Here is a 26,496-nt window from a genome sequence, read left to right as displayed (position 1 = left end):
TTGTTGCTCACAAGAGTGACCAGGTGGCAGAAACAGCTGTTTTGCCGAGATTTAGGAACGGCCACCATCTGGCCACATTGGCGCAGCAACAAAAAGAGAAAAAACAAGACACTTGCAACTGCGCTTTATTTATTCATTATTTTCATTATTTTGCAAAAATAATGCACATTTATCGGTGCCAGCAGCCGTCTCTAAGCAAAGAGAACCATAGAAAGTGAGTTGTGAGATCTAAAAGGAGTTTTAATTGCGTTCATTTGCTCCATTTCCGTGTTCCCTTAAAAGAAAACAATAACAAAGGTCTGGTGTTGTTATTGTTGTTGCTGCTGCTGCTGCCCTCGCTGGAGAAATAAAGTAAAACGCACAAAGCGGAAAAGCGGAAAACCTTGGGATTCAGATAAGAGCGACTTAAAATGTCGTGGTTCAATCCCTGGGATGGACTCAAGACCAAGATGTGTCGCTACCTCCTGCAGAGGTATTTGGGCCAGTTTTTTGAGAATAACTTGAACTTGGAGCAGCTGAAGGTTGATCTCTACAATGGCAAGGCGGTGGTGGAGGATATATTCCTAAAAGTGGACGCTTTCAATGATCTCTTCGAGGATCAGGGCTGGGCCTTTGAGGTGGTATCAGGTCACATTGGCTGCCTGACCGTGGTCGTGCCCTGGAATGCGCTGATGACCAACGACAGCAGCCTGGAGATCTCCAACTTGACGATAACCCTGCGGCCTGTTACGCGGCATCAGAGCGGCACCACGATGCTGGAATCGATGTGGTCGTCCGTTAGCAGTTCCATGCAAATGGCAGAGGAGTGTATGAAGCAGGTGGACGACGATGTGCCCTTCCTTAATCACAATAACGCCCTGATTGGGCTGGAGAAGTTCGCGGAGACCATTGACAATGTGCTGAATCGCATCCGCGCCAAGCTGACGAACACAACACTGAATATTGAGTATCTGCTGCCTCGATCGGACCGGAAACTGGTGCTTTCCGTCCAGGCCAGCCATGTGGAGTACAAGAACAAGACTGGCTACGAGATGATGTCGATGTCCACGTCCCAAAACACCGATACAGAGACGGATGCCCATGAGGAGGATCCCAATGGTAGCTTTAATGCCCTGCCCATGATAGCCAAGCACAATTTGGTGATAGAGGGACTGAGTCTGCATACCTCCGAGGTTCTGGATGTATTTCTGCCCACTCCCTACGAGCAGCTATGCAAGATCGTGGAGCTCAAGGGCGCCCAAAACATACAGATCAATATCAAGCAGACGGAGAACATAGTGGGACCCAAGGTGAGCCTTGAACTCAGTCTGGACGACATCTACTTTATGCTCACGCCCCGGCAAATACATCTGCTCATTGAGCTATCCAAGGGCTTCAATAGCGGTGGCCAGCAGGAGCGACCGAAGAAGGGACGCAGCCTGAAGTCAGCGCCGCCCAGTGAGTACCAACCGCACCAGCAGCAGCAGCCCACAAGGATGACGGGAATACTCGGCCAGAATGCGGACTGGTCCACAGGTCTTAGCGAACCAGAACCTTCGGAATACTCCGGCGGCTTTGCCCCCCGCAGCGTTTATGCGCGAAGTAGAAAAATGAGTGAGTCTACCAATAGCATGCTCACATCCTGCACAAATACGTTACAGCAGGAGCTGGGCTACACGGAGAAGTCCGGTGAGATACTCAAGTTCAAGGTGCAGATCTCCAAGCTGTATGGCATGGCACTACACAATGATATTCTCGTCCAGAATACGGCCCATATTGATAGCTGCAGCACGGTCTTTGATCAGACGAGTTACCTTCGATATTCGGATACTGCCAGTGTTTTCTTTCAGGGCGCACTCCTCGATAATCACCTGCCCCTGGAGAAGCAGCACTATCTCCTGTTGCGCGCCGCTCCGATCATAGTGAGTGGCAGCCAGCAGCGCTACTTTCAGGAGCTCACATCGAGAACGACTCTGTCGGCGACAGCGGTGGATCTCTGCGAGGTTCTGGACAATGCCCGTGAGCACCTGCTGCTGTTCGATCGCCAGCGAAACTGCCCGGATGGCTATCACATCCGACCCGAGATTGTGATCACTCAGAGCTCCTCGTTTATGTTTAAGCAAAACCATAATCGATGCACCAACAAAATCGAATGCATTCTGGACGAATGTACTGCGGAATTGGATGTATCCATTTACGATCGACTGGGTGCCCTCTTTGGCTGTTCTCCCTTCGTCCGGGATTCCGATGAAGTTCCTCCGGCAGATGCCTATCCCGATCCGGATCCCAGCCAAACGGAGCTGAGTGTAAAATGTGAGAATCTGCGACTGCAGCTGCGTTTCCCAGTGGTAGACGGCAGGGCGGCCAATGATCCGCAGAAGATTCCCTGGTGGCAGAAGAATGTGCGTCAGGACTTCCTCGCTTTGGAGTTTCGCGTCCTGGTGGTCAGCTTCAGGTCTCAGATTAGCATTGCTTCGGATGAACTGGACGCGTATTACTGTGATGCGGACAAGCAGAGTGCCGTGCATTTGCTCCGATGCCAGCAGACGAACAAGAAGATCCAAATCGATGTGCTCCAGTTCAAGGAGAGCAGTGATGGCCGGGCAAAGAAGCCAACGCGGAAGTCGCCCTTCAGCTCAAAGTGTACCTTCGGCTATACGTCACACGTCGAGGGGTTGGACAGTAGTTTTGATAAAACGGATTCCCTTTTGCCCGGCGACACGGAGGAGATCAACGAATTCTGCGATAGCTGCACCCAGTCCTCCAAGCTGAAGATCTTCGCCTTTATTCCGCTGGTCAAGGTGGTGCTGGAATCCAAGGGTATGTATGAATTGATATACAATCGACTGAATGGCGATCTCTTTATGTGGGAGCCCCGTTCGCCGCACTACGAAAGCAATCTGGAGGAGGAACCGAGAGAATCAAATCATCTGGCAGCTGAGCCGCAACTGGAGGAATTCCGGCGGAACCAACTCCTAAGTACGAGCACCATGGAAAGCAGCATTTACTTTTCAATGGCGGAGACGACGCTGCCGGGTTCTGGTCCTTCTCCCCCGACTCCTGTAGCTAAGGTTCCCAATGAAGCCTTCTCCTTCGAGCTGTTTGTGGAGGAGGGATCTCTGATCCTATTCTCTCACTTCCTGGATCCCGAGACTAATCAGCGGGCCAAGGAGTGCGGCAAGTTCCAGGTGAATCTCAAGGAACTGCGTCTCTTCACCGTCAATGGCCTGGATAACGATGCGAATAGAAGCTTCTTTTGCATCCAGCTGGGCGAGATTGAGGCTCTGCATTGTGGCAACACTCAGCAAGATTTGGTGTTAGCTTGGAGTGATGTACCGGACAAGAACCTTCTACCCACCATCCACAATTTCCCAAAGTCTCAGCAGGCAGCAGGGGACAGGAGGAGACTGGAGGTTCTATCCGTTGTGGCAGAGATCAAGAAGCAACCGGAGCAGCGGATAAAGCGCATGAAGATGTCATTTGGCATCACGGGAGCCATCCTGCAGCATCACTCATGCCACTCGGAGCACAGTTGGCTGAATCAACTCATGGACTTCATGGACGTGGCTGATTTTCCCATCGAGGAGTACGAGCCGTTTGCCCTGGTCTCCGAGCTGCAGCTGCATGTGTGGAATGCCGGCATCGACTACCGCCCCAGATTCTTCCCCCAACGTGCGTTCCTGGACCTGGGCTACTGCACATTGAGCAGCAACATTATATCCTCCATGAGCGGCTGTACTCTGCGGCTCCTGGCCGAGGATTGTGTACTCCAGTTGGGCTGGGCCAAGGCGCCTCAAGACGCTCTGATCCCCGTGCTTAATCTTGGCCTACTAAACATATCCTTCAGGTTGAACGAGGAGGGCAAGGGGCAGCCACGCGTGGATCTTCGCTCCTCCATTCACGACATGCACCTGAAGACCTGCTACGACTCGGCGTCGGCTCTGGCTCAGCTTATAGCTTATGTGGCCAACGACAGGGACCTGACACCACCGCCCGAGGAACCCGTTCTGAATGAGGACGCTGCACACACTGAGCCCAAGTCGTTTGAAGATCAGGAGGTTAGCGATCAAACCCAAAACCATGTGAACAAACTAATGGCCGATGCCGTAATGGATGTAAAGTGCTCGCCTAATCCCAAGGCCACCAAGTCGCCAGGAGGCCGAGAGGAGGGCATCGAGATCTTTTACTTCCCGGATGAGCCCAAGGAGAAGAGAAAATCGACGCCTGTGAAGCCGCAGAGTAAATCCCTGATGGTGGAGAGTCCATCGGTGATTGGCGACATCCTTGACTTTGAGTCGAACGTGATCTTGCAGTCCTACTACGAACAGAGTCAGGTGCAGCAGCCGCAGACTGGTCTAGGTACCGAGGTGCAGCTGGAGCTGGGATCACTGTGTAACGGATCCTTAATGGAGGAACGCGACTTCGATATAATCCACGACAAGGAGATCTCGGGCATGGACAAGTTCGGTGTCAAGCAGATCTACGTCTCCGAGGAGCCGCTCCAGATTGTTGACAATCACTTCTGCCTGCCTCACGAAAAGGTGGATCTGCTGAGACCTCCGGCCAACTTCCCGGTGGCCGAGAGCAGTTATACCCTCTGCGAAATGACCTTCACGTGGCATCTTTATGGCGGACAGGATTTCCCCGATCAATCGCCAAAGAAGTCCGCTCCCGCCGCGTCCAGTGGCTTTGGCATGTCGGATACGTACAAGTATGGCGTGTCCCAGGCACAGGATCAAGAGAAACCGGAGCGAAAGGGCTCGAGGAGGGGTTTGCCCAAAGAACCCAAGGGCTCCAACCGCAATCTGGAAGTTCTGGTGGAGATCCAGCTGTCGAAGATTCGCTTTTCCTACGAAACCTATCCCCTGACATCCATTTATTCGTCGCGTCAAGTGCTCCTGGTATCGGAAATCGAGATCAGGGATCGGCTGCGCTCCTCGGACATTAACAAGTTTCTCTACCATCCCGCTGGCAACAATTTGTCCCACAAACCGGACGAGAATATGGTGATAGTGAAGGCTCTGAATGTGCGTCCCAATCCGCAAAAGAGCAGCGCCGAGGAGTGCTCCCTGCGCGTTTCCATTCTGCCCATCAAACTAAACATCGACCAGGATACTCTTCTATTCCTCGAGGACTTCTTTTCGGGCATGTTCCGGAATTCTAGCAGCAGCAGCAGCTCCTCCAGCAAAGCGGCGGGCAGTGCCTCCTCCAATTCAACAGACATGCCAGTAATGTCGGTTAGTAAGCTACCGGATGATCTATCCGACGAGCTGCCCGCCGAGTCCGAGGTCAAGGAGATGGTCGAACGGAATCTGAATGTGTTGATTGAGGAGAACAGTCTGGAGACGGAGCTGGAGGAGGATCCGGCCACCGCTTCGCCTGTCTTCTTCCGCGAGGTGATCTTCAGTCCGGCGCTGCCCATTTGCTTCGATTACCATGGAAGGCGTATCGAATTGTCGCGCGGACCTGTCACCGGACTCATTATGGGATTGGCTCAGCTCCAGGGATCTGGCATCTGCCTGCGTGAGATCGTCAATCGTCGAGGCATCCTCGGCTGGAATAAACTGTGCGAATTTCTGGCCAAGGAGTGGCTGAAGGACATCAAACGTAACCAGTTGCCCAACATCCTGAGCGGCATAGGGCCCACAAATGCGGTCCTGCAGCTCTTCCAGGGCGTCTACGACCTCTTCCGGCTTCCCATCGAGCAGTACAACAAGGATGGCCGGATTATTCGAGGTTTCCAGCTGGGCGCACAGAGTTTCACAGCTCGCACAGCTCTGGCTGCCTTGGAGATCACCTCCAGGATCATACATTTGCTGCAATTTACGGCGGAGACTACTTTCGATATGCTCTCGGCGGGGCCATCCCTGAAGAAGCGAAAGGGCGGACGAAATGGAGGAAAGAGGCGGCGCCAGGGACGACCCAAGGATCTGCGAGAGGGCGTGGCCAATGCCTACACCATAGTGAGAGAGGGCATCAACGAATCGGCCAACACACTCATCGAAGCGGCGATCACGGAGCACGACCAGAAGGGTTACAGCGGAGCTGTGGGCGCCGTAGTACGCCAAATCCCTCAGCTCGTCGTCTGCCCCGCGGTGCTGGCCACCCAAGCCACCACCAATATTCTGGGCGGTGCCAAGAGCTCGCTGGTGCCGGAGGCCAAGCTGGAGGCCCGTGACAAGTGGAAGCAGGAGATCCACTAAAAGGAAGTTAGGTTTACGATAGCTATAGTTCACACGGGGCTTACAACACAATAATGTAATGTTTTCTATTGTTTTACTAACAATATTTTACAAAATAATGTAATGTATATAAGAGGAGCTGCGAGAGCAAGCACAAGGCGGGACGAGGAATGCCAAGTGATGATGATTCCGGAATGGGTGTGATTCAACTTATCCTTTTTATTAAGCCATATTTACATGAAAGTTATATTTTTTATTATTTTACCAAAATAAAAGTGTATATAAAAAGATTTATTGGTTGTCTTCCGTTGTGGGATTCGAACTCCAGCTTTTTTATACCCTTGCAGGGTATTATAATTTCAGTCAGAAGTTTGCAACGCAGTGAAGGAGGCACCTCCGACCATATAAAGTATATATATTCTTGATCAGGATCAACAGCCGAGTCGATCTAGCCATGTCCGTCTGTCCGTCTGTCCGTCTGTCCTTCTGTCCGTCTGTCCGTCTGTCCGTTTCTACGCAAACTAGTCTCTCAGTTTTGAAGCTATCTCAATGAAACTTTGTAGTTAGCCTTCTATATACTCTCACTCGTATATATGTCGGAACGGGCCGGATCGGACGACTATATCATATAGCTGCCATAGGAATGATCGTAAAATTTTTACAAAAAAAATTGTAACATTTTCAGTTTTCAATAGAATTGGATCAAATTTGAGATATAGCCATTTTACTATACTCTACAATTTTGTATAAAATTTTATGAAAATCGGACTACTATTTCATATAGCTCCCATAGGAACGATCGAGAAATTAATACAATTAAAAATTATAACTTTTTCAGTTTTCAACAGATTTTCATCAAATTTGAGGTGTAGCCATTTTATATTAGTCTTAAATTTTGTGTCATATTTCATGAAAATCGGACGACTATATCATATAGGTGCCATACAAACGATCGTTAGATGTGGAGCAAAAATGCAAATCTGTGAATGAAAAGCTGCAAATATAATATTTATAGGTGAATGAAATGAAAGCAGGTATTACTTCATTGTTTTTTAACACAAATATATATAATTTATATGGTATGGATTCCTAGTCATAGAAGTTCTATCTGCAAGGGTATATAAACTTCGGCGTGCCGAAGTTAGCTTCCTTTCTTGTTAAATCTGATTTAAAAAAAAGGCTGAGCAAATATCGATATAAATTTGAATTTATATCAGGAAAAATATCGATTTAAACTATTTCGGGGCGAATGGCAATCTGGCGCATGGTTTACGTAAAGGCCGGTGCTAATTTTTGTATAAAATTTAGAATAACCGAAAGATAAATAAAAAAGGCGGAATAATTCTAGTGAATAAATATGTCAATTGCCCTGACTCGTGTGTGGGAGCGCTTGCCCCTTAAAAAACAGGTGGCACAGAGCAGCATCCGTGTCTTCTCCCAGCAGCAGCCAGAAGTTGACAATGAAGAAGGTAAACAAATCCGAATTAATGTATAAAAATAAACCAAAAATGATTTGTGTTCGCAGAGTTCCGTGTTTTAAATCTGCGTAGCGTAAAGCAGCAGATCCAGCGACGACGGGAGGTAAGGCGCGATCCTGTGACCCCACCGCGCACCAACCGCATGGCCGTGGACCAGGATTGGACCGCCGCGTGGCCAGCACCCAGATCCTTCCATCCGGCCAGTGTGCCGCTGCCACTGCGGCAGGGCTTCACGGAACGCGGGGCGGCGGCTCCCTCAAAGTTCGCCAATGCGGAGCTTATGAAAATCCCCAACTTTCTGCACTTGACACCGCCGGCCATTCGCCAGCAGTGCGAGGCCATTAAGAAGTTCTGCAGTCCATGGCCTAAGGGCCTGGAAACTGAGGCCAAGTGGCAGCGTCACTTTCCCGTCGAAGTCATCACCACAGACTACCTAGAGAGCTTGCCGACAATCCGTAATTTGGAGGCGCGAAGGGTCACTATCTCGCTAAAGCTCTCCGATCTGAAGTTCGATGCCCATGCTAGGGATAAGTTCCTGCGTCTCGTGGGCGACCGCTACAACCGGGACACGGACACTGTGACCTTCGTCACGGACCGGTGTCCGCAGAGGAAGCAGAACTATGACTATGCCATGTACTTGCTAACCGCATGTTACCACGAATCCTTCATAACCGAGCCCTGGGAGGCAACCAAGTCGGAGGCAGACATGGAAGTCTACTTGTTCGATCGCAACCAATCTAAGATCGCAGCCGAGGGCATCCTCAACTGGAATGCCAAGGAGGGCGATAGTAAGCTCTCCCCCACACCCGCCTATGCGCAGTGTGTGGAGCAATTAATAAACGAGGGAGAGAACGAGTACAATTTGGCCAAATACAAGGAAGAGGTCAAAAAAATGTTGAACATTTAAGCATTAACCTTTAAAAGCAATTGTAGAGAACCAATAAAGCTAAAAATTGTTAGAATTTAGTGTTTAATTTATGGTTGACGAGAGAAATAGTGAATTAGTATTTTTTAAAGCTTAAAAATTTAAATTTTAAAAATACTGAAGATATAGTCTCTTATTCGTGGTGAATGGCTAAACGAACAGCTGTTTAGAAGCCACAACTGCTGCGAACGGCATTAGAACAGCGCGCCTCCAAGAAGAAGCACCAACGGCAGCAAACAGAGCCAAAAAAAAAAAACGAAAAGAAAAAACATTTCCGCGGACGTGGAAGCAAACTATTGTTTTGCTATGTTAATAAGTTAATTCAACCCAAACTACCTGAAGAGCAAAGCGAAAGACAAGCACTGCCACACGGACAGGTGAGAAAATGCAAGATACTTGGCCGCAAAAATCTTCTTTTCTGATAAGAAACACACTCACCTGGCGGTGGTGACGTTTTGACCTGTTTTAAAACCATAAAATTAGTCAACATTATAAACAATACAAATTGAAGAAGGCAATTGGTTATTTATGACATAAATATTCGCGATAAGGTAATGTTAACCGGAAGTTATTTAAGTGCTTGTTCCAACCGAAGTTTTTATCTCAACTTTCCAAATTGAAATGTCTCTCTTATCTATGTTTTTTTCCCCTTGTTTGGTTGGTCTATTTTTGTGCCACTCAAAGATATATACAGTGAGCACTCGATACAATGTACATATGAAAAGCTGTTAAATATATTTGATATATTTCTACACTTAGAAATTAAAGAATTCAGGAATCTTTGAAAACTATGTCATTTTCATATTGAATATTATAAAAAAGGTAAGAAATTAATTTATTTTATTTAGCTTTATAATTATTTAATAAACACTAAATACAAAATAACCCTGAATATACCCGCTTGTACCCTGCATTTTCGATGTACCCCTGAACTCACGTTTATTAATCTTTTTCTCTTTGACGTAATTCTAGATTTTTTTGTTGTCCGAGGGTAAACCACGTCTGCAGCTGATATACTCTAACCACTAGGCCACCAGAAACAGCTGGAGAAGCACCTGAGCAAACACACGAGGTCGCCGCTATCAATTGGGAGTACTAGCTGCACTCCATGAGAAACCCAAGAGATTCGGTTAACGGACACGTAACCACGGATACCGCACGGATATCTATCCGGCCAAGATGCGGCGACCCAATCTCAAATGGATCGTAAAGACGGCCCTGCTGGTGCTCGTCTCTCTCACGCTGTTCATACTCATCACCAGCTGGATTTCCTCCAGTCCGTACACCAACAAGGTGGTTCATCATGGCGCTGAGCCTGAACCGGAACACCATGGCGTGGAGCCTGTTCCAGAGGCCGCTGCTCGTTCGGGTGGCGTTCAGAAGATGCCAGTAGTAAAACATAAGCAGCCCGAGCCTAAAAACGATCCAGAACCTGACTTTGAAGCTGAAGCTGAGCTACAGAAGATCGACGAGCCCGAACCTGAGCAGGAGAATGTGCAAAATCCGCGGACCGCTAAGCAGTCAGAGAATGAAATACTGCAGGTGGCACCGCCCGTCGATACGACGGTGAAGAAGGATTGGCACGACTATACGGCCATGGCCAGGGATGCTTTACGTGTGGGCCTTGGCGAGAAGGGTAAACCGGCCAGTCTGGACGACGAATCGCAGCGTGATGTGGAGCACCGAATGTCCCTGGAGAACGGCTTCAATGCCCTGCTCTCCGACTCCATATCGGTCAACCGATCTGTGCCCGACATCCGTCACAAGCTGTGAGTAATTTTGGGAATTCATATTCTGGTTGTTCAGTAGCTCTGATAAGGTAGTAATTAAAATATCAAGGGACCCCGAGAAACGAAGAAATTTGCGACTTAGATGCTTATTTCTTTTTGGGAATTTTCGAATGAAACCCCTTAATTTCTTCAATTTTCTCTCAACTCGTTAATTACCCAAACTATCAACATTTTTAGGTGTCACAAAAAGGAGTATGTAACCAAGCTACCCACGGTTAGTGTGATCATAATTTTTTACAATGAATACCTGAGCGTCCTCATGCGATCCGTGCACAGTCTTATCAATCGTTCGCCGCCGGAGCTGCTCAAGGAGATTATACTGGTGGACGATCACAGTGATCGTGCTTATTTGGGTCATGATCTGGAGGCATACATTAAGGATCACTTCAGTATTGTCCGAGTTGTGCGATTGCCCAGGCGCACAGGCTTAATCGGAGCCCGTTCGGAGGGAGCTAGAAATGCCACGGCCGAGGTCCTCATCTTTCTGGACTCTCATGTGGAGGCCAACTATAACTGGCTACCACCGTTGCTGGAACCGATTGCACTGAACAAACGTACGGCAGTGTGTCCCTTCATTGATGTTATTGCCCACGATACTTTCCAGTATCGGGCACAGGACGAGGGAGCACGTGGTGCCTTCGATTGGGAGTTCTTCTACAAGAGGCTGCCGCTGCTAGACGAGGATCTGAAGCATCCAGCGGATCCATTCAAAAGCCCTGTCATGGCTGGCGGATTGTTTGCCATATCCACGGAGTTCTTCTGGGAACTGGGCGGCTATGACGAGGGACTGGACATTTGGGGCGGTGAACAGTACGAATTGAGCTTCAAGATCTGGATGTGCGGCGGTGAGATGTACGATGCTCCATGCTCCCGCATCGGACATATATATCGTGGTCCAAGGAATCATCAGCCGAGTCCACGAAAGGGCGATTATCTGCATAGGGTGAGTTAGATTTATGTTTTTTGAAGCGTTAATTAGCTGTCATATAGTGGTTTATATTTAATTTTCTTATACCATTATATTAAATATTTAAATTCTTTAATACATTCAAATTTCACCTCTAAAAATAAAAGGTATAAATTAAAAGAAGTCTAGGAATAGAAAGAAAGTTGTAATGAATTTGTGAGCATCATTAGCACCAAAAACCAGTTTTCCTATTTTGAATGTGTATCTATCTGATCATCATAAACTAACACAAACGTCAATCTGTCGGTTGCTAACCTAACTTGTTTATTGATTTAATAGATACTTGTCCAAATCAGTCTTTTGATTGTAAATTTAGATAGGTATATATTTCCAAAGATAATTATAGAGTGTGAAGTTATTTTTAAGCTTAAGCCAGATTAGTAATTGTTATTTATATATTTACACAACTACAATGTCTTTCCTGATTTATATTTTGCAGAACTACAAACGCGTGGCTGAAGTTTGGATGGATGAGTACAAGAACTATTTGTATAGCCACGGGGATGGTCTCTACGAGCGCGTAGATGCCGGCGACTTGACCGCTCAGAAGGCCATTCGCACTAAGCTAAAATGCAAATCCTTCAAGTGGTTCATGGAGGAGGTTGCCTTCGATTTGATGAAGACCTATCCACCCATAGATCCGCCAGCGTATGCACTGGGAGCCCTACAGAATGTGGGCAATGATCGTCTCTGCATGGACACGATGGGCAGGAAGAAGCACAATCGGATGGGAATGTACGCTTGTGCCGATGATATTAAGACGCCGCAGAAGACACAGTTTTGGGAGCTGAGCTGGAAGCGAGATTTGCGACTGCGGCGGAAAAAGGAGTGTCTCGATGTTCAGATCTGGGATGCCAATGCGCCCATTTGGCTGTGGGAATGCCATGGCCAAGGAGGCAATCAGTATTGGTACTACGATTATCACACGAAGCTAATGAAGCACGGCACGGATGGCAAGCGGTGCCTGGAGCTGCTGCCCTTCACCCAGGAGGTGGTGGTCAACCGATGCGATGCCGGCAATGTGTACATGCAGTGGAATTTCGGCTCGTTCAACAAAACGGCGCTGGACGACTACTCCAAGGAGCTGGTGCTCAACCTTTAATCGCTGCACAAGCAACGCAGCGATTGGAATCACTTGCCATGTACTTAACGATGTTCGATGTAAATAATTAGGCTATAGATAGATTTAAAGGCTCTATTTGGCCCGAAATACAATTTTTCACGACTCAAACGCACATTCCGCATTGCCGCATTAAAGACTTCATATATATTTTCAAAAAAAAAAGTCTGGTTATGTCTAATTAAAACTTTAGATCCATCTAAAGTTTTTGGCTGTCTGAATAAAGCCCACCAAAAAGTTAAAAAATTATTTTAACTAACTTGCGGTGACTTCTACAGGTTTTATTAGATTCAAATGAAAGTAATATAAATTAAAAACTAAGAAGCAATTCGATGTTTGCCTTGAAATTGTAATAAGATTTTCGACCAGGATGTTTTTGTACTCTGACAAAATTGTTTTCCATTAAAATTTAGTAATAAAATATAATAATAACCTAGTTTCCTTTTTATTGGACTTGTGGAAGTCGATGGGCGTAACCTCTTATGGAACACTATATTTTATTAGAGTTGGTATTATAGGTAAAAAAAATCTGAAATCATTAAAATTTGAAAAAATTGAATTTTTGCGAGCTCTGCCAAAAATTGATAATTTTAACATTTTAAACTAAGTATGCAGATTTGTTAACCTCATAAAAATTAGCACAGAACAGTTTTTCGAATTGAATTTCATGCATTTTTGACTGAGTTATGAGTTTTTTAAAATTTGATTTGTCGCCAAATTTTTTGTATTAAAAAATACCAATAAAATCCATACCAATTATATTGTGTTTTTTTGTTGGAATTTATCTAGAAAATAAATCTGCATTACAAAATAATATATTTAAATGCAGTAATGATAAATAGAACAATAGAATAGATTTGGAAAAGGTAACAAATTTCTAAACGACACAAGAGTATTAATATTTGGACTTCGGAAAGACTGTTCCCATTTATTTTTTATACCCAAAACAGGGATTCTCATTTCAGTCAGAAGCTTAAAACACATCCAACACATAAAACACACCCTATTAACCATACACATATATACTTGATCAGCACAAAAAACTGCGTTGATCTAGAGTACTCCGGACGAAAAACAATTTTTTTTTTAAATTTTGCCAAAATCTAAAAAAATGATAAGGGGGTTACATCATTAAAATTTGCCAAAATTGGCCAAAAATTTGGAATATTTCATTTGTTTAATTTAGTATGCAGATTTTTTAACCTAATAAAAATTAGCACAGAACAGCTTTCCGAATTGAATTTAATGCTGTTTTGTAGTTATAGTTATGAATGTTTTAAACTTTGAAGTATCGAAAAAATTCTCATATAAATATATTGAAAAGAATGTAAATATTATAAGCTTAGTTGTGAGAGATTTCCTATTCTATCCAATAATTCATTGGCAAAGACCAATGTATGTGTATAAAATTCGGCTTTTCGAAGTTAGGTTTCTTTGAGTGAAATTGTGAAAAATTTAAAAATAAAATTAATTTTTAAAATCTGAAACTATAAATGCTATTTGTAAACCTTATAAAATCCCATATAAAAAAGCTTTCTGAATTGAATTTAATGCGGTTTTGACTTAGTTCTCAATTCAGATTTAGCCCCAAGATCCAATTGCCAAGGTTTGTTAGCTTTCTTTCTGGTCTTAACCCTTTTTCAATTACCAAAGAAGAAAAAATGCAGTTGTGCGAGTTTAACTTTGTTTTTTGTTTTATTTAATATTAATATCTGTTTGCTTTCCATGCGCGTACTTTAAATAAATATAATTTATGTTTTTTGCTTTTTCTCATCCATCATTCTGTATATACGTTCTGGGTTTTTGTGTATCGTTTTACAATATGTATGTATGTATCATCGCTATATCGTATATTCCGCTGATTCCGCACCCATCATGTTCCTCCACATCGGGAGTGAGTGCGTGCCTTATCTTTGTTCTTTTCTGATTTCTGATTTCCACTTAATACTTATGCTGCTCGATTTAATTGGGTTTTTGTTTGCTTTATCATATGCCAATATGTGTATGGTTTTACATACTATATATACTATATATAGAAGTGTTGCTGGGCGCCCCGCTAAACTCAAAAGTCGGGTGAGGTGTGTGTAACTTATAAATGGCAAAAGATTTGCTTTTATTTGAAAATGATAAAAAAAGCATTTACAAACTATAATAGTTGCTGTTGGCTTGCATCGTAATCAGTTAATCAATTATCAATTATCATAATTTATATTAATATATATATATATATATTTATATAAACATTTAAATATTTATCAAAACATGTTTTTTCTTGTTGCTCAAAAGTCTTCTTCGCTGCCTTACATTTACATTACATTTACGTACAGTACGCACCTTACGCGTACAGTTTACATATACGATCTGACATGAACGGACATGTAGTCGAAATTAAAAATCGTATTTATCAATAACCGTTTTCATTTTGCTTATCCTTGCTTTCCTTCTCATCTCCTCTCATTTCTTTTGTTTTGTGCAAAATATATTTATATGTATAATGTTTGTTTTCTTTTTATTTTTTAGACTAATTTGATTTGAAATTCAGTTGCGCTGCCACATTTGCATTAATCGTTAATTGTATTTTACGTTTTTTGGATGGATGCAAATCATTCATTGAATTTTTATACAACAATTACAAATTGGTTAGGCAAATAAGTTTAGTTTTAGTATTAGTTGTTGGTTGTTTAGTGCTTAATACTTGATTGGTTTCGAGTCTTTTTTGGGTTTTTTGCCTTTGAAACTAAATCTTGCAGAAATAATAATAACTAGAATTAACCCTTTGCTTTATTATGTTTTTTTTTTTTTTGCCTTCCATTTTGCTTAACATTTTTGGGCGCATAAATAAATATATAACTTTCGCTTGTGTGTATGTATTTTTGCTTAAACTTAGTTTAAATTATTATAAATGTTTTAAAAAATGTCTTGCTGCCTTACATTTCTGTCCATCTCTTTCTTTCCTCTCTATGGAGCATGTACCGCTCTATCGGTTTGTCTCTTTCCCTCAATCTCAAAAATATCCTTTCATCACACTCAATATCCTCTCAATTCTTCTCTAGTTGTAGTTCCTCTAGTTGTCCTGCTCTAACCCGCACCATTTCAAACTGCGCTTTCTATTCGTGGGTGTGAGTGAATGGTCTGGTTTATAACGGTAAATCAGCAGAGCTTATGCCAAATTTATCTAAAGTTTGAGTGCTAAATAACGCATTCAAGAAAGAGATAAATTTGGAGGGTCGCCCTCTCTTTCATTGATCAATTCAAATTCGATTGAGACTGTACTTAATTCGAAGGCAATCCCAAAGGATAGTCAAATTGTTGAATAGGAATAATGCAATTGAACTAAATTTAAAACTCTGGTAGTGTATTGTAAAAACGGCTTTTGGGTTTACCAACTATTTTCATTTGTTGTCTTGCGAAATTCTTTACGTTTTTCTAGTTGCGTTTTTTTTTGTTTTATTTTGTTTAAAAAATGGTTTATTTGTACTTTTGGCAATGATCTTTCTTTTGTTTCAACATTTCCACTAACTCTTAATATGCTTTCTTTTTTCTTTCATTTTAGTTTTGGTTTTTGTTTTTAGTAGTATTCGTTTTTGCTGTTGTTCTGTAGTTTTTTGTTTGCTCGTAGTGATTTTTCTTTTGTAAAAAATAACTCATTTAACAGAAATTGTCTTAAGAAACTAAAGTTAATAGTTGATATTTAAACTAGCTGCATTTATCAGTTTAGAAACTTGTTATTTTTGAGTGATTTTTGCTGTGTTTTCGTATAGAGAGTTAATTGTTTTTGCTTCTTTTTTTCTGTGGAATGGTGACAAATCTGGCCTGGCAACATCAACTCTTATTTTTCGACTGCAACTCTTTCTTATTTTTTTTAGGGACTTTTCTTTCTCATCTCCTATGGCACACGAAATCAGATGCGTTTACAAAAATAATTAATTCTCCGGCCACCGTTTCATTTCTTTGCTTTGTGAATATTCAGTCATACAGCCCTGTTCCTAGTTTCCATTTCGATTAAAATTTAGGGGATTTGGAATATTGGAACAACTTTAATTACTTTAATATTTATTTTTCGGCTTTATGTAGTTTTAAAGTCTTCTAAATCTTTACCAACGAAACCTCAAACATATTAAATAAACTTGAATAATTCGATTTTCAAAATTATTAAAAATGTTTTTCCACCCATTCAGGTCGGAATTGAAAGCCAAAAACAGGGCTGAGTTAGTGTGAATGCTTATGATTAGCGCTACCTTTAGGGAGCTTCCAGTTACCAGTAGTAGCTCCTCAGGCGGAGCAGATTCAGGTCTGCTGCTGCTGCGGCAGCTGCTGCTGCATTGGCTGCTGCTGCTGCTGTTGCTGTTGCTGCGGGATGGGCGGTGCTCCTGGACCAGTGGTGATGGGCGGCGGGACTGGCCCATTGCCAGGCGGACATGGCGGCGGGCCACCACCGTTGGGAGCGTTCGTGGACGAGGTCGGACTGCTATTGCCCTCCGGATAGGTCCCCGTAACCACGCACGGATGCATGGGGAACAGGGTCGTCCACGACGTAGTCGTCAGTGTTGGTGCGTGGAGGGCAACCTTCTCGTTTTTTGACTGCTCACTGGATTGCGATTGTGACTTCTTTGAGTCTGAGCTTCCCTTCTTCTTTTTACTGCCACTGGCTCCGTTCTTCATCTGCTGTCCATTGGCCGCGGATGTGGAGGATTCCTTTTTGACCACTGGCGAGGCCAGTTCATCCTGCATCATGGCATCCTCATCGAGATCATCCAGATCCTCGCCAGCTGCCTTCTTAATCAATCGTTCGCGCTCCTCTTTGGCTTTGTTGTCCAGATCCGTGTTGATCTTCTTCACCCGCATCTTCTCCTCCCACTCATCGATGCCGTGGCGCGATCTGTTGAGGTTTCGGTGTTGGTAGAAGATCAGTGTCATCCGTGTGGGATGATGCCTATCTGGCCTACGCACCGCCGTCGTAGCGTGCATCTCGTGCTTGGCACACTCAATTAGCACACTGCCATGATTCAGAGCTATGGCCACGCCACCCATCTGTGGATCCTGGAAGGCTTCGATATTCTCATTGATCTCGGCCACCTCGCCGATGGGTTCGATCTTGCTGGTGTTCGTACTGCCCGGAGAACCGGCAGGCGGCGCCGTTGCCGTTGCTCCGGATGACGGAGCACCTGATCCTGTGCCCGCATCGCTATTGGGCGCTTCACCCGCAGGTGTGGGTGTAACTACGTTATCGCCGCTGCTTTGGCCATTGCTCAAGTCGGGTAATATTGTCTGCGGGGCTTCTTGCTGCTGTTGCTGTTGCACCTGTTGCTGCTGCTGTACCTGCTGCTGGTGATGCAGTGGAGACGGTGCCGGTATACTGGGCTTTTGCAGGCCCACACCCGCTGCAGGAGCCACTGATCCATGGGAGGCGATCAGAGAACCCGCACTGGCTCCACCAGGAGCTCCTCCCGAGCCGCCATAGCCAGAACCTGCCGTCTGATGATGCCCATACATGTTCCAGTTGGGTGACGGAGGTGGCGGCGTGGGCGGTGGCGTCTGCTGCGGATACATGCCGTAGGGTGAGTAGGCCTGGTGATGGTACCCGTAGTTATAGTTCATATTCTGATACGCATCGTAGGCGGAGTACGCCGAGTGTGGCGGTGGCGGTGGTGGCGGGTACATCTGGTAGTTATTTGGATACTGCGCCGTGTACTGGGCCGTGTAGTCGCTGGGCGGTGGCTTGGGCTTCACGAATCCCTCCTGCGGATGGTGATGCGAGGTGGTCAGCGGTGTCATTGCGCTCATCGGCTGCATGGCCGTCAAGGCGGTCAGTTTGCTTTCCGTCAGATTGGGATGGTGAGCGGTGTGATGGTGATTCACCAGAGTGGTTGAATCGGGATTCTCTTCTCCGCTGATCAGACGGCTCTTAAGGTCACCGGGAAGGCCACCACCGGGTACCAGTGTGGCACCAGGTCCCTGCTGCTGTTGCAACTGCTGCTGCGCCTGCTGGAGTTGCTGCTGCTGTTGTTGCTGCACCTCGGTGGCTACGCCACCTGGATTGCTTAGGTTTCCGGAGGGATTTCCACCAACTAATGTCTGATAGCTGGCGGGGCCATAGCCATTGCTTGTCTCTAGCTGCGTGGGCGTGACTGCGGAGGGAATACTTGAGGGAATGGCTCCTGGTGGGGCTCCCACTGAAGTTCCTCCTCCTGCTGGAATTGCTGATCCTCCTCCTCCTCCTCCTCCAGGTTGTCCTCCTAGTTGAGGCTGTGCCGTAGGCGTTGTTGGTGTCAATGGCGGTGCTCCCACGCCCGCTGCTCCTGCTCCTGCCACACCACCGGTGGCACCCACCTGCGCCTGCATGCCCATGGGAGCATGTGGCGTTGGCCAGTTGCCGTAGTAGTTCCTGGAGTCGATATAGGAGCCCGTCTGATAGTCATACGAGTAGGGTGAGTCCAGGACGGTGCTCGAGATCTGGTTGGACTGCAGCTGGGCGTCCGTGAAGGTGTCTATCATGGTGGCCATGTTCATGAGACTCGAATTCGAGCTCATTAGCTGGCCAGGCTGACCGGGCGTCTGGCCACCGTTGCTCTGAGGATTGGCATTGGGATTGGTGTTGGGATTGGCATTGCCAGCGTGAACTGGCGGCGTACTGAAAGCACTGCCCGCCGGACTGGGATTGTTCGTCACTGGGGTCTGGCACCGTGGCGAAGGCGTTGAGGGTGGCGCCGATCCCGGCGTGGAAGCACTGGAGTTATTCGACTGACTGGACTTGCCCTTGGCCTTTGCCTTGCCACTCGCTCCATTGGCCGCCACTCCGGCGTTGCCATTGGCGTTCTCTTTCTTGATGTGAGCCCCGCCCAGGGCAGGTGGACTACTCTGTTGGCTGCTGCTGCTGTTGGCCTGCGTCTGCGACTGAGCTCCATTGCTGGAGCTGCTCTGGCTGTTGCCATCGCCCACGGCATCCTGGTCACCGTCCGGCGGCGCCGCATCATCACCGTCCTTTCGCTTCTTGCCATGCCTTCGACAGGGTATCAGCGGGGTCGATCGCACTCGTACTTCGCAGGGGAATCTGTTGGGAAACGGATATAATATATATTAGCACAGTTCGATGGTAAAATCCTTGGAGCCTGTTTGCTCAAAACTCAACGGTACACTCACTTGTCCAGCATTTGCACCGCTCCGGTGCGGTGCTTGTCCCTCTGCCCCTCGACGCTCTCAAACTCATCCGTTCCGTCCATCGTGTACAGAGGCAGGACATGGAATTGTTCGTCGTCGGGCAGGCGGGTATCCCGATTCCCTGGCTTTAATAGAGCCACATGAACCGTACAACCATCCTGCATGTTGTGCAGATCGCGATGCGAGTGGGCACAGAAATCCAGGCAGGCTGTGACTCCGGAAAAGGGTTTACCAGGCTCCAGACCCAGTCGACAGTCGGAGGCCTCGTGTTCGTACTTGGTCTGATTGTCGTAGGAGCGTGGACACACCTGTTTAAACACGGGCGCCAGCAAGGTGGCAATAAGGTTCATATGATCCTCGATGGCTGCCTCCTCGCTCTTAACCGACAGCCGGAACTTGCGCACCGTTTTGGATCGGGCATACTTGCAGCCATTGTAGTACATTGACCAAGAGCAACCGAAGCTGTACGAGGCGCCAGATGATTCCGGATCGAGTCCTGGCATTAAATAGGGAATTATTTTAGACTTTTGATTAATTTTTGTATTGAGAAAACAACTCACCTTGGCAGGCACAGGTGCGATTCTCATTCGTGGCACATCTTCGCGTGGTGGGCAGACCATATTTATTGAGCTTCGGTATCAGATTCTTATAGGCATTATCCGCCTCCAAGCGTGGCATTCCATCCCAGGCCACCATACAGACCACTATGTAAGCAGCTATGCATCTGCGGATATAAAATTTAAATAAATCACGTGTCAAGTGCTTAATTTAGAGTAAGCATACCTGTGACCTGGTCGTTTCTTTACCACCACCAGAATCTTCTCTTCGAGATCAGCCCTTCGTATAACCCATTTCGCCACGGGACATCCCTGCGAGGTCTTGCCCTCCTTTCCCGTGTAGACAATCTTCTCGATTCGTAGCTGGCGACCTGTGAGATTGCATCTCTCCTCAAACTCACGTCGCAGTTCCATCAGAGAGGAAGCCGTGCCTAGATTGAAATTTAAATTAAATAACAGTGTTTATTTACAACATTTCAATATCAAAACTCACCCAGATGCGTGTAGTAGGTGCCCGGTTCTGGCGGATTCTTATCGGACTGGAAGCACTCACATTCGGGTATCTCCGTCTTATTGCCCTTCTCCAATCTGTCCGTGGTATCAAACATGGGATTGATCTTCTCATGCTTCACCACAATCTCGGGTATCTCGTCGGGCTTCTGTTTGCCTTTGATCTTTCCAGCACCAACCACGGGCTTGAGTCCATTGCCATGGCTATCGATTAGCTCGTCCTCATCAATGAGTTCCTCTTTGGGTTGTATACCCAAGCCCAGGCAGGTGCCATCCTTGAGATGCTCTGCTGTGGGTGGTCTTGTGCCCCCCTGGCGACAGCAGGAGAAGCCATTATTTAAGGGTTTTCCCTCACTACCCAAATAGGCATAACCTCCACCATGACCCAGCATGCCCATATCCTCCAGCTTGGGTTCCAGCATACCATGATGACCATGGAGATGCGGTGGAGCTCCATGCCCAAGGGCATAGCGGTGTGGCGGTATGGGATATGCCGGTATATCCTTCTCGTAGTTCGTGGGCAGTGGTATGATGCTATTGGTATCCGGCTTGCGATCCAATTCCATCAGACTCTGACCATGACCATGAATCTGATGGATCTGAGGCTGATTACTTGGCGGTTTCGCCCTGCTCCCGTACGTGGAGTGCTGGTAGCCGGGCACGAAATTCTGCTGGAAGTTCTGCTGGAAGCTACTCGCTCCGGCACCGTAGTAAGCGGAATTGTGATGATAGCCAGCATAGTCCTGCTGACCATGACCATGATGCTGCTGCACCGGCTGTCCCTGGCCATCGTTTTGGCAGAAGTCAGCGTATTGGATGAAGTTCTGGTAGTTACGCTCATAGCCCTCCATCTTATTGGGTTGTCCCAGCAGTCCCGGCTCCGTCTTGATGTAGTGCCCCTGGTAGTCCTGACCCGGAGGCACCGGTCCGGCACCGTGTGGATGCGGCGGGTAGTGGGCACTGAGTGGTTTGAGTGATCCACCACCTCCGGGATCTGTGGAGTTTCGATCTCTATCGATTTCGGCCGCTGCTTCGGCTGCCGCCGCCGCTGCTGCCGCCGCCCGGCTAGCCTTGCTCCGGCTGCGTGATTTCTTGGGCGGCGCCACCACCGTCTGGATGGGATTCGTGGCGGGTGTGGCTAATGATTGCGGCGGATCCGATGCATGGCTGATGGTCGTGTGCTGTCCTGGCTGGTGTTGCTGCAGTTGCTGCAGCTCGGGATAGCCGCTCACAACGGATGGTTTCTTAAAGGAGTTACTGTGATGCGGCTTCCAGATGTGATCGCCACCACCTCCGATGGGTTCGGCAGGTGTCACCGCTCCACCAACTGATTGCTGCACTTGTTGCACTTGCTGCACCTGCTGCTGCTGCTGTTGCTGCACTTGCTGCTGTTGTTGCTGCTGCTGCTGCTGCCGCTGCTGCTGCTGCTGTTGTTGCTGCTGCAGGGGCAGTGGATGTGGATGGGTGGGCGTGACACTGCTCGGCCCATTGGCGCTCAGCGCCGCCTCGGGTCGGAGATGGTGGCTATACGATAAAAAATGACCGGTCTGCTGTTGCTGCTGCTGCTGTTGCGGCACTTGCTGCTGCACTGACTGCTGCTGCTGCTGTTGCAGATCCGGCGGCGGATCCTTGGGATCACTCTTGCGCATGATCATGGACTTGATGCGAGTGTTGAGATGCACCCGCTCGCCTTGAGGATAGCCCTCACCCACCTGCTGCTGTTGCTGCTGCTGCTGGGCATTCCAGTTCCAATCCTGCATTGGCGGCGAGGCAATGTGCTGCTGCTGTTGCTGCTGCTGCTGCGATGGAGCCACATAGGGCTGCAGTCCATTTCCTGTGGGGGATTGATGCTGCTGCTGCTGGAGGAGGCTGCTGCGGGTGGGCGACTGTGGCACTGCCTCCACCGAAGAGGCGGGCTGGGGCACTGCTATCGCTGGCGGTGCTGGTGTGGTGGTGCCACCGCTGACCGGGGCAGGATTGCTGGGATTTGAGTTACTGGTGTTGCTGTTATTGGGGTTGTTGCTGGAGCTGGAATTGCTGGTGGTTGTGTTGTTGGAACCGCTGAAATCGCCTGAATACCCGTTACAGTTGAGTGAGCGCGGCGGCACGCTGCTCACCCGCGGATATCCAGGCGTGTCGTTTCCCGACATCGTCTTGTTCAGTTCCGCTCCCAAATGTTGCTGCTGCTGCTGCTGTTGTTGCTGCTGCTGCTGTTGCTGCTGCGAAGGCGGCACTGGGGCTGCTGTCACCTGGCCGGCATAACTGGGCGCAAAACCCGCCACACTCTGGAGACCCACCTGGGGACCCGTGGACAACTGTTGGCTCTGGAAGTCATAGCGTTGCACAGGCGCCGCATATGGTGATCGTCCATAGTTGGGATCGAAACCCAGGCCCGACTGCACATAACCGTTCGAGGGATAGGCATAGGATTGCGTCTGGAAGTCCAGTGAGTTCAGGGACGTGATGGCCGGTGTGTTCTGTGGTATCTGCTGTATAAACTGGTTCTGCCAGCCCTGCGATGGATCCGCCTGCCATGTGGGATAGAAGGCCATGGGTGCCTGAAAGGATAAGACAAAGAAAATATAGGTAAGATTGCATTTTGATTTAAGGTAATACTTGTAAATGAAACTTTTTAGTGTTATATTTTAAAGGTAAGTTTATTAGGCATCATCCTGCTGTAATCTAGGCATCAAACTTCCTAAGAAACGTTGCAATTTCCATCATGAAAATGTGTTTCTTGTTTAATTTCCATTAAAATTTCTTAATGACTTATGGCAACTCCTTCCTTGGCTGACTTATTACAGGTTTCTACAAATATTTGCCCATTAATTCCAGTCAGGTCTAGACGAAGCCGAGCCTGGGTTTTATTAGCTTCCCCTCTCCATGGCAGCTAAGGCACTTCCTGCGATCCTTCACAACCATTCATAAATAAACATTTCGGCCATAAAAAACAGTTACAAAACAATGAATTATGAAGCCAAAAGCCGAAAGCCGAAAGCTGAGCTGCCTTTCATAAATCATATTTTGTGTGTGCCCTAATTAGACTCAGTCTAATTGGTGGTAAACCCATTCCAACTCGAACCCACAGAGAGAGGAAGGTCCTGAGAGTTACAACTTCCGCGGTACACACAACTGGCAACTGTTGTTGTTGTTGTTAATTAACACGCCTCAAATTATGCTAGGAAAAATAAACAGGAAAGCTCTCCTCCCCCTCTAAAAAAAAGGGGAAAATAAAATGAGAAATAAAACAAAGGCAGACTCAACCCGTTTTCATTTGCATTTTTACGAGCTACGCGAAACAGCAAAAAAAACGTTATGAAAGTGAAAGCCGTATTTGGGGGTGAGTTTTGCAACAATAAAATCCGAAATAAAATGTGAAAAATTAAATAACACAAACAAAAAGCAATAGCAAGTTCAACTGCCTCGCCGATGGCTTCCTGTTTTTGCTGCTGAAATTTCATCCGCACCTGCGAGTGTGTGTGCTCTCTGCTCTGCGGTTTGGTTTTATTTTCAAAAAGCATTTAGCCAATCATTGATAAAAATCGACCAAATCTTTATGAATGAACGAGCGATTCCAGATATATATATATATACAGATATATGTATGTGTATATATTTCATACACTCTCTATAACATACGAGTGAGTGTGTGGACACAGCTGCAATTGATTGGGCCTCGGGCAACGTGACGTATACGCAATGTGGCTGAATGGATTTATGGGTTTGCCAGGCTGAATGCTGCTGTGTTTTGCATTTTGTATATTTTGTATTTTACATTTTGCATTTTGCCTTCTGCTCTCGGGTTGCCTTGAAACGGAAAACGAAATGAAATCCAATTGATTGAACTAGCAGCGGGAAAAAGGCTGCGAAGGTCAATGGCTTTTAATTGGAAAATCGAATGGAAATTGAAATTGAAACCAAAGTATCGCGGGAATTTGTCAATGCCTTTAGAGTTTGCGTCACTAAATAGTTGACAAACTATTGGGAATTATAAATAATAATATTTATATTGTTGCTATAAATATGAATTTATATTTTTATACCCTTTTTACCCTAATTTCAGTCAGAAGCTTGTAAAACTGTGAAGGAATCATTTCCGACCGTATAAATTATATATATTCTTGATCAGCATCAACAGCCGAATCTTTCAAGCCATTTTCGGCAGAAAAAAATATTTTTCAAATATTGTAAATTTTTTCATAAAAAGGAAACGGGAAAAACTTGGCAAGAAATTAAATTTTTTAACTTGTGTAACTAAGTATGCAGATTTGTTAACCTAATAAAAACTTGCAGAAAACAGCTTTCTGAATTGAATTTAATGCTTTTTTTGGCTTAGGTATGAGATTTTTAAACTTTTTATTCGCCGAAAAAGTTGTCATAATTGATCATAAATGTTCTTAATTAAACATTTTTAATTAAAAAAAAGGCTCTATGGGATATTTAAAAATATATCATAAACTCACCATGGGTTGTTGCGGTTGATCCTTCATGGTTTGGATTTGTGCGGTTATCTGGTGCTGCTGCTGTGGCAAATGTTGCTGCTGCTGTGCGTGCTGCTGTTGCTGCTGCTGCTGCTGCAAGTGTTGCTGCTGCTGGAAGTGCTGCTGTTGCTGCTGCGGCTGTTGGTATTGCTGCTGCTGCTGCTGTTGCTGCGAAAGGAGCTGCTGCTGCGACAATAGTTGCTGGTGCTGCTGATATTGATGCTGCTGCTGTTGCTGATGCTGCAGATTGCCTGTTGCTGCTGCGGCTACTGATGGTGTATTTGGCGATTGCTGCGGCAACAGTGTTGCTGCCGGCACTGGACTTAGACGAGGCGATGTTGCTGATGCAGCTGCTGCATTCAGTTTGTTTGCTTTGGTGGAGTTTTTGCGGGCGCGTGACTGCTGGAAAAAATAATAAAATAAAATAAATAAAAAATAAATAAGAGATTCTACAGTTTGTGTTGTTAGCCAAAAAGTGCAATAAACTGCTGATAAAGTTCAGTTAATTACTGACCCAATATAAAAAAGTTATTCCTTATACTCTGCTGATTGCTCTCGTAATTGCATAGTTTTAAAATATATATTTTTTAATTAAGGAAATTTTGCTAGTGGCACAAATATTTTAATTGCCTCCTTCCCCTAACCCCCCCTCCCCCCAACCGATCGCATAAATTATGTCCCAGCTTCGTTCACATAATTTCCAACTTGTTTTCAGTCTACGAACTCACGCCGGCAACATGTAAAATTTATGTTGCCCACGATTTATGCGCAATTTATTTGTGCAGCCAAAAAAACAACAACAAAAACAGGGAGGGAGGGAGAGGGTTGAGAGGGGGGGGGGGGGCAGAAATGTTGCAAAAATTCATAGGAGCAACAGCTGCGGTTTGCTGCACTAAAATATGTGGCTCTCGCCATTAAAGGCTTTCAAAATTTATGTTCATAAAAGAATCGCGCTGGCTGTCGTTGCTTCTCGAGTTTTATTTTTGTTTTTTGTTTTTTTGGGCCAAGGGATGCAAAAGTCTAATGGAGGAATATATGCAAAAAAAATAGTTTTACGCTGCTTTTGGCAGGCAGGTCAATCGATAATGTATATATATTTTTTATTCATAATACTAGAAAGTTTTTTTGCTCTGCGGCAAGCCTCAAACTATTTGTTAAAAAATGAGGGAAAGAAAGGAAGGAAGCCGTAAAAACAAGTAAACCACTTTTGCCTTGAACTATAGCTTGTGGTTTTAAAAAATGTCAGAGAAAATTATTAGCAAGCTAAACAAGCGATTAATATTGTTTAAAGAAGTGCTGGGTAATTGTTAAACAAATAAAAGTTAACTCTACAAGGTAGATTAGATCTA

General features: G+C 46.0%; 4 protein-coding genes across 16 annotated transcripts in view; 3 read left to right on the top strand and 1 right to left on the bottom strand.

Annotated features, from left to right (window-relative positions):
• Positions 1-2: 2 nt before the first annotated feature.
• On the top strand, positions 3-6,451 carry Atg2 (Autophagy-related 2). Its single transcript, XM_020954114.2, has 2 exons — positions 3-214; positions 283-6,451. Exon 2 carries the CDS (start codon positions 411-413, stop codon positions 6,180-6,182), a length of 5,772 nt encoding a protein of 1,923 aa, XP_020809773.2. The 5' UTR covers positions 3-214; positions 283-410; the 3' UTR covers positions 6,183-6,451.
• A 934-nt stretch (positions 6,452-7,385) lies between these two features.
• mRpS35 (mitochondrial ribosomal protein S35) lies at positions 7,386-8,601 on the top strand. Its single transcript, XM_020954115.2, has 2 exons — positions 7,386-7,630; positions 7,687-8,601. The coding sequence occupies exons 1-2, from the start codon at positions 7,519-7,521 to the stop codon at positions 8,544-8,546; spliced, it is 972 nt and encodes a 323-aa protein (XP_020809774.2). The 5' UTR covers positions 7,386-7,518; the 3' UTR covers positions 8,547-8,601.
• A 128-nt stretch (positions 8,602-8,729) lies between these two features.
• On the top strand, positions 8,730-12,877 carry Pgant6 (Polypeptide N-Acetylgalactosaminyltransferase 6). Of its 4 annotated transcripts, XM_086829550.1 has the most exons (5): positions 8,746-8,941; positions 9,324-9,386; positions 9,537-10,333; positions 10,532-11,297; positions 11,761-12,877. In XM_086829550.1, exons 3-5 carry the CDS (start codon positions 9,744-9,746, stop codon positions 12,421-12,423), a joined length of 2,019 nt encoding a protein of 672 aa, XP_086685676.1. In that variant the 5' UTR covers positions 8,746-8,941; positions 9,324-9,386; positions 9,537-9,743; the 3' UTR covers positions 12,424-12,877. The 4 variants fall into 4 exon arrangements, with proteins under 4 accessions (XP_020809775.2, XP_086685676.1, XP_020809777.2 ...); XM_020954116.2 differs by lacking the exon at positions 9,324-9,386 and having other exon boundaries at positions 8,730-8,941; XM_020954118.2 differs by lacking the exon at positions 8,746-8,941 and having other exon boundaries at positions 9,310-9,386.
• A 1,240-nt stretch (positions 12,878-14,117) lies between these two features.
• Tet (Ten-Eleven Translocation (TET) family protein) overlaps positions 14,118-26,496 on the bottom strand; it is a 118,237-nt gene continuing 105,858 nt past the window's right edge. For 5 of the 10 annotated variants that reach the window (XM_086829541.1, XM_086829543.1, XM_086829544.1 and 2 more), the window contains 6 exons: positions 25,130-25,549; positions 20,650-23,224; positions 20,383-20,587; positions 20,160-20,323; positions 19,582-20,095; positions 14,118-19,492 (listed from right to left, as the gene is read on the bottom strand). In XM_086829541.1, coding sequence (XP_086685667.1) covers positions 16,729-19,492; positions 19,582-20,095; positions 20,160-20,323; positions 20,383-20,587; positions 20,650-23,224; positions 25,130-25,549 — 6,642 coding nt within the window. In that variant the 3' untranslated portion in view covers positions 14,118-16,728. The remainder of the gene's footprint in view (positions 19,493-19,581; positions 20,096-20,159; positions 20,324-20,382; positions 20,588-20,649; positions 23,225-25,129; positions 25,550-26,496) is intronic. The other 5 variants (XM_086829542.1, XM_020954113.2, XM_086829545.1 and 2 more) reach the window with 1 other exon arrangement.

This window comes from Drosophila serrata, unplaced genomic scaffold (assembly GCF_035046125.1).
Source record: "Drosophila serrata isolate PLE 108 unplaced genomic scaffold, ASM3504612v1 contig_217, whole genome shotgun sequence".
Classification (NCBI taxonomy): Eukaryota; Metazoa; Arthropoda; class Insecta; order Diptera; family Drosophilidae; genus Drosophila; species Drosophila serrata.
The sequence above is the reverse complement of the archived record's forward strand: the minus strand, read 5'-3'. Positions and strand labels throughout refer to the sequence as shown.

Coding starts and splice junctions, on each gene's coding strand:
- Pgant6 (XM_020954116.2), top strand. CDS start 9,744: ATGCGGCGACCCAATCTCAAATGGATCGTAAAGACGGCCCTGCTGGTG. Junction 10,334..10,531: donor CCCGACATCCGTCACAAGCT/GTGAGTAATTTT, acceptor CAACATTTTTAG/GTGTCACAAAAAGGAGTATG. Junction 11,298..11,760: donor AGGGCGATTATCTGCATAGG/GTGAGTTAGATT, acceptor TATATTTTGCAG/AACTACAAACGCGTGGCTGA.
- mRpS35 (XM_020954115.2), top strand. CDS start 7,519: ATGTCAATTGCCCTGACTCGTGTGTGGGAGCGCTTGCCCCTTAAAAAA. Junction 7,631..7,686: donor AGAAGTTGACAATGAAGAAG/GTAAACAAATCC, acceptor TTGTGTTCGCAG/AGTTCCGTGTTTTAAATCTG.
- Atg2 (XM_020954114.2), top strand. CDS start 411: ATGTCGTGGTTCAATCCCTGGGATGGACTCAAGACCAAGATGTGTCGC.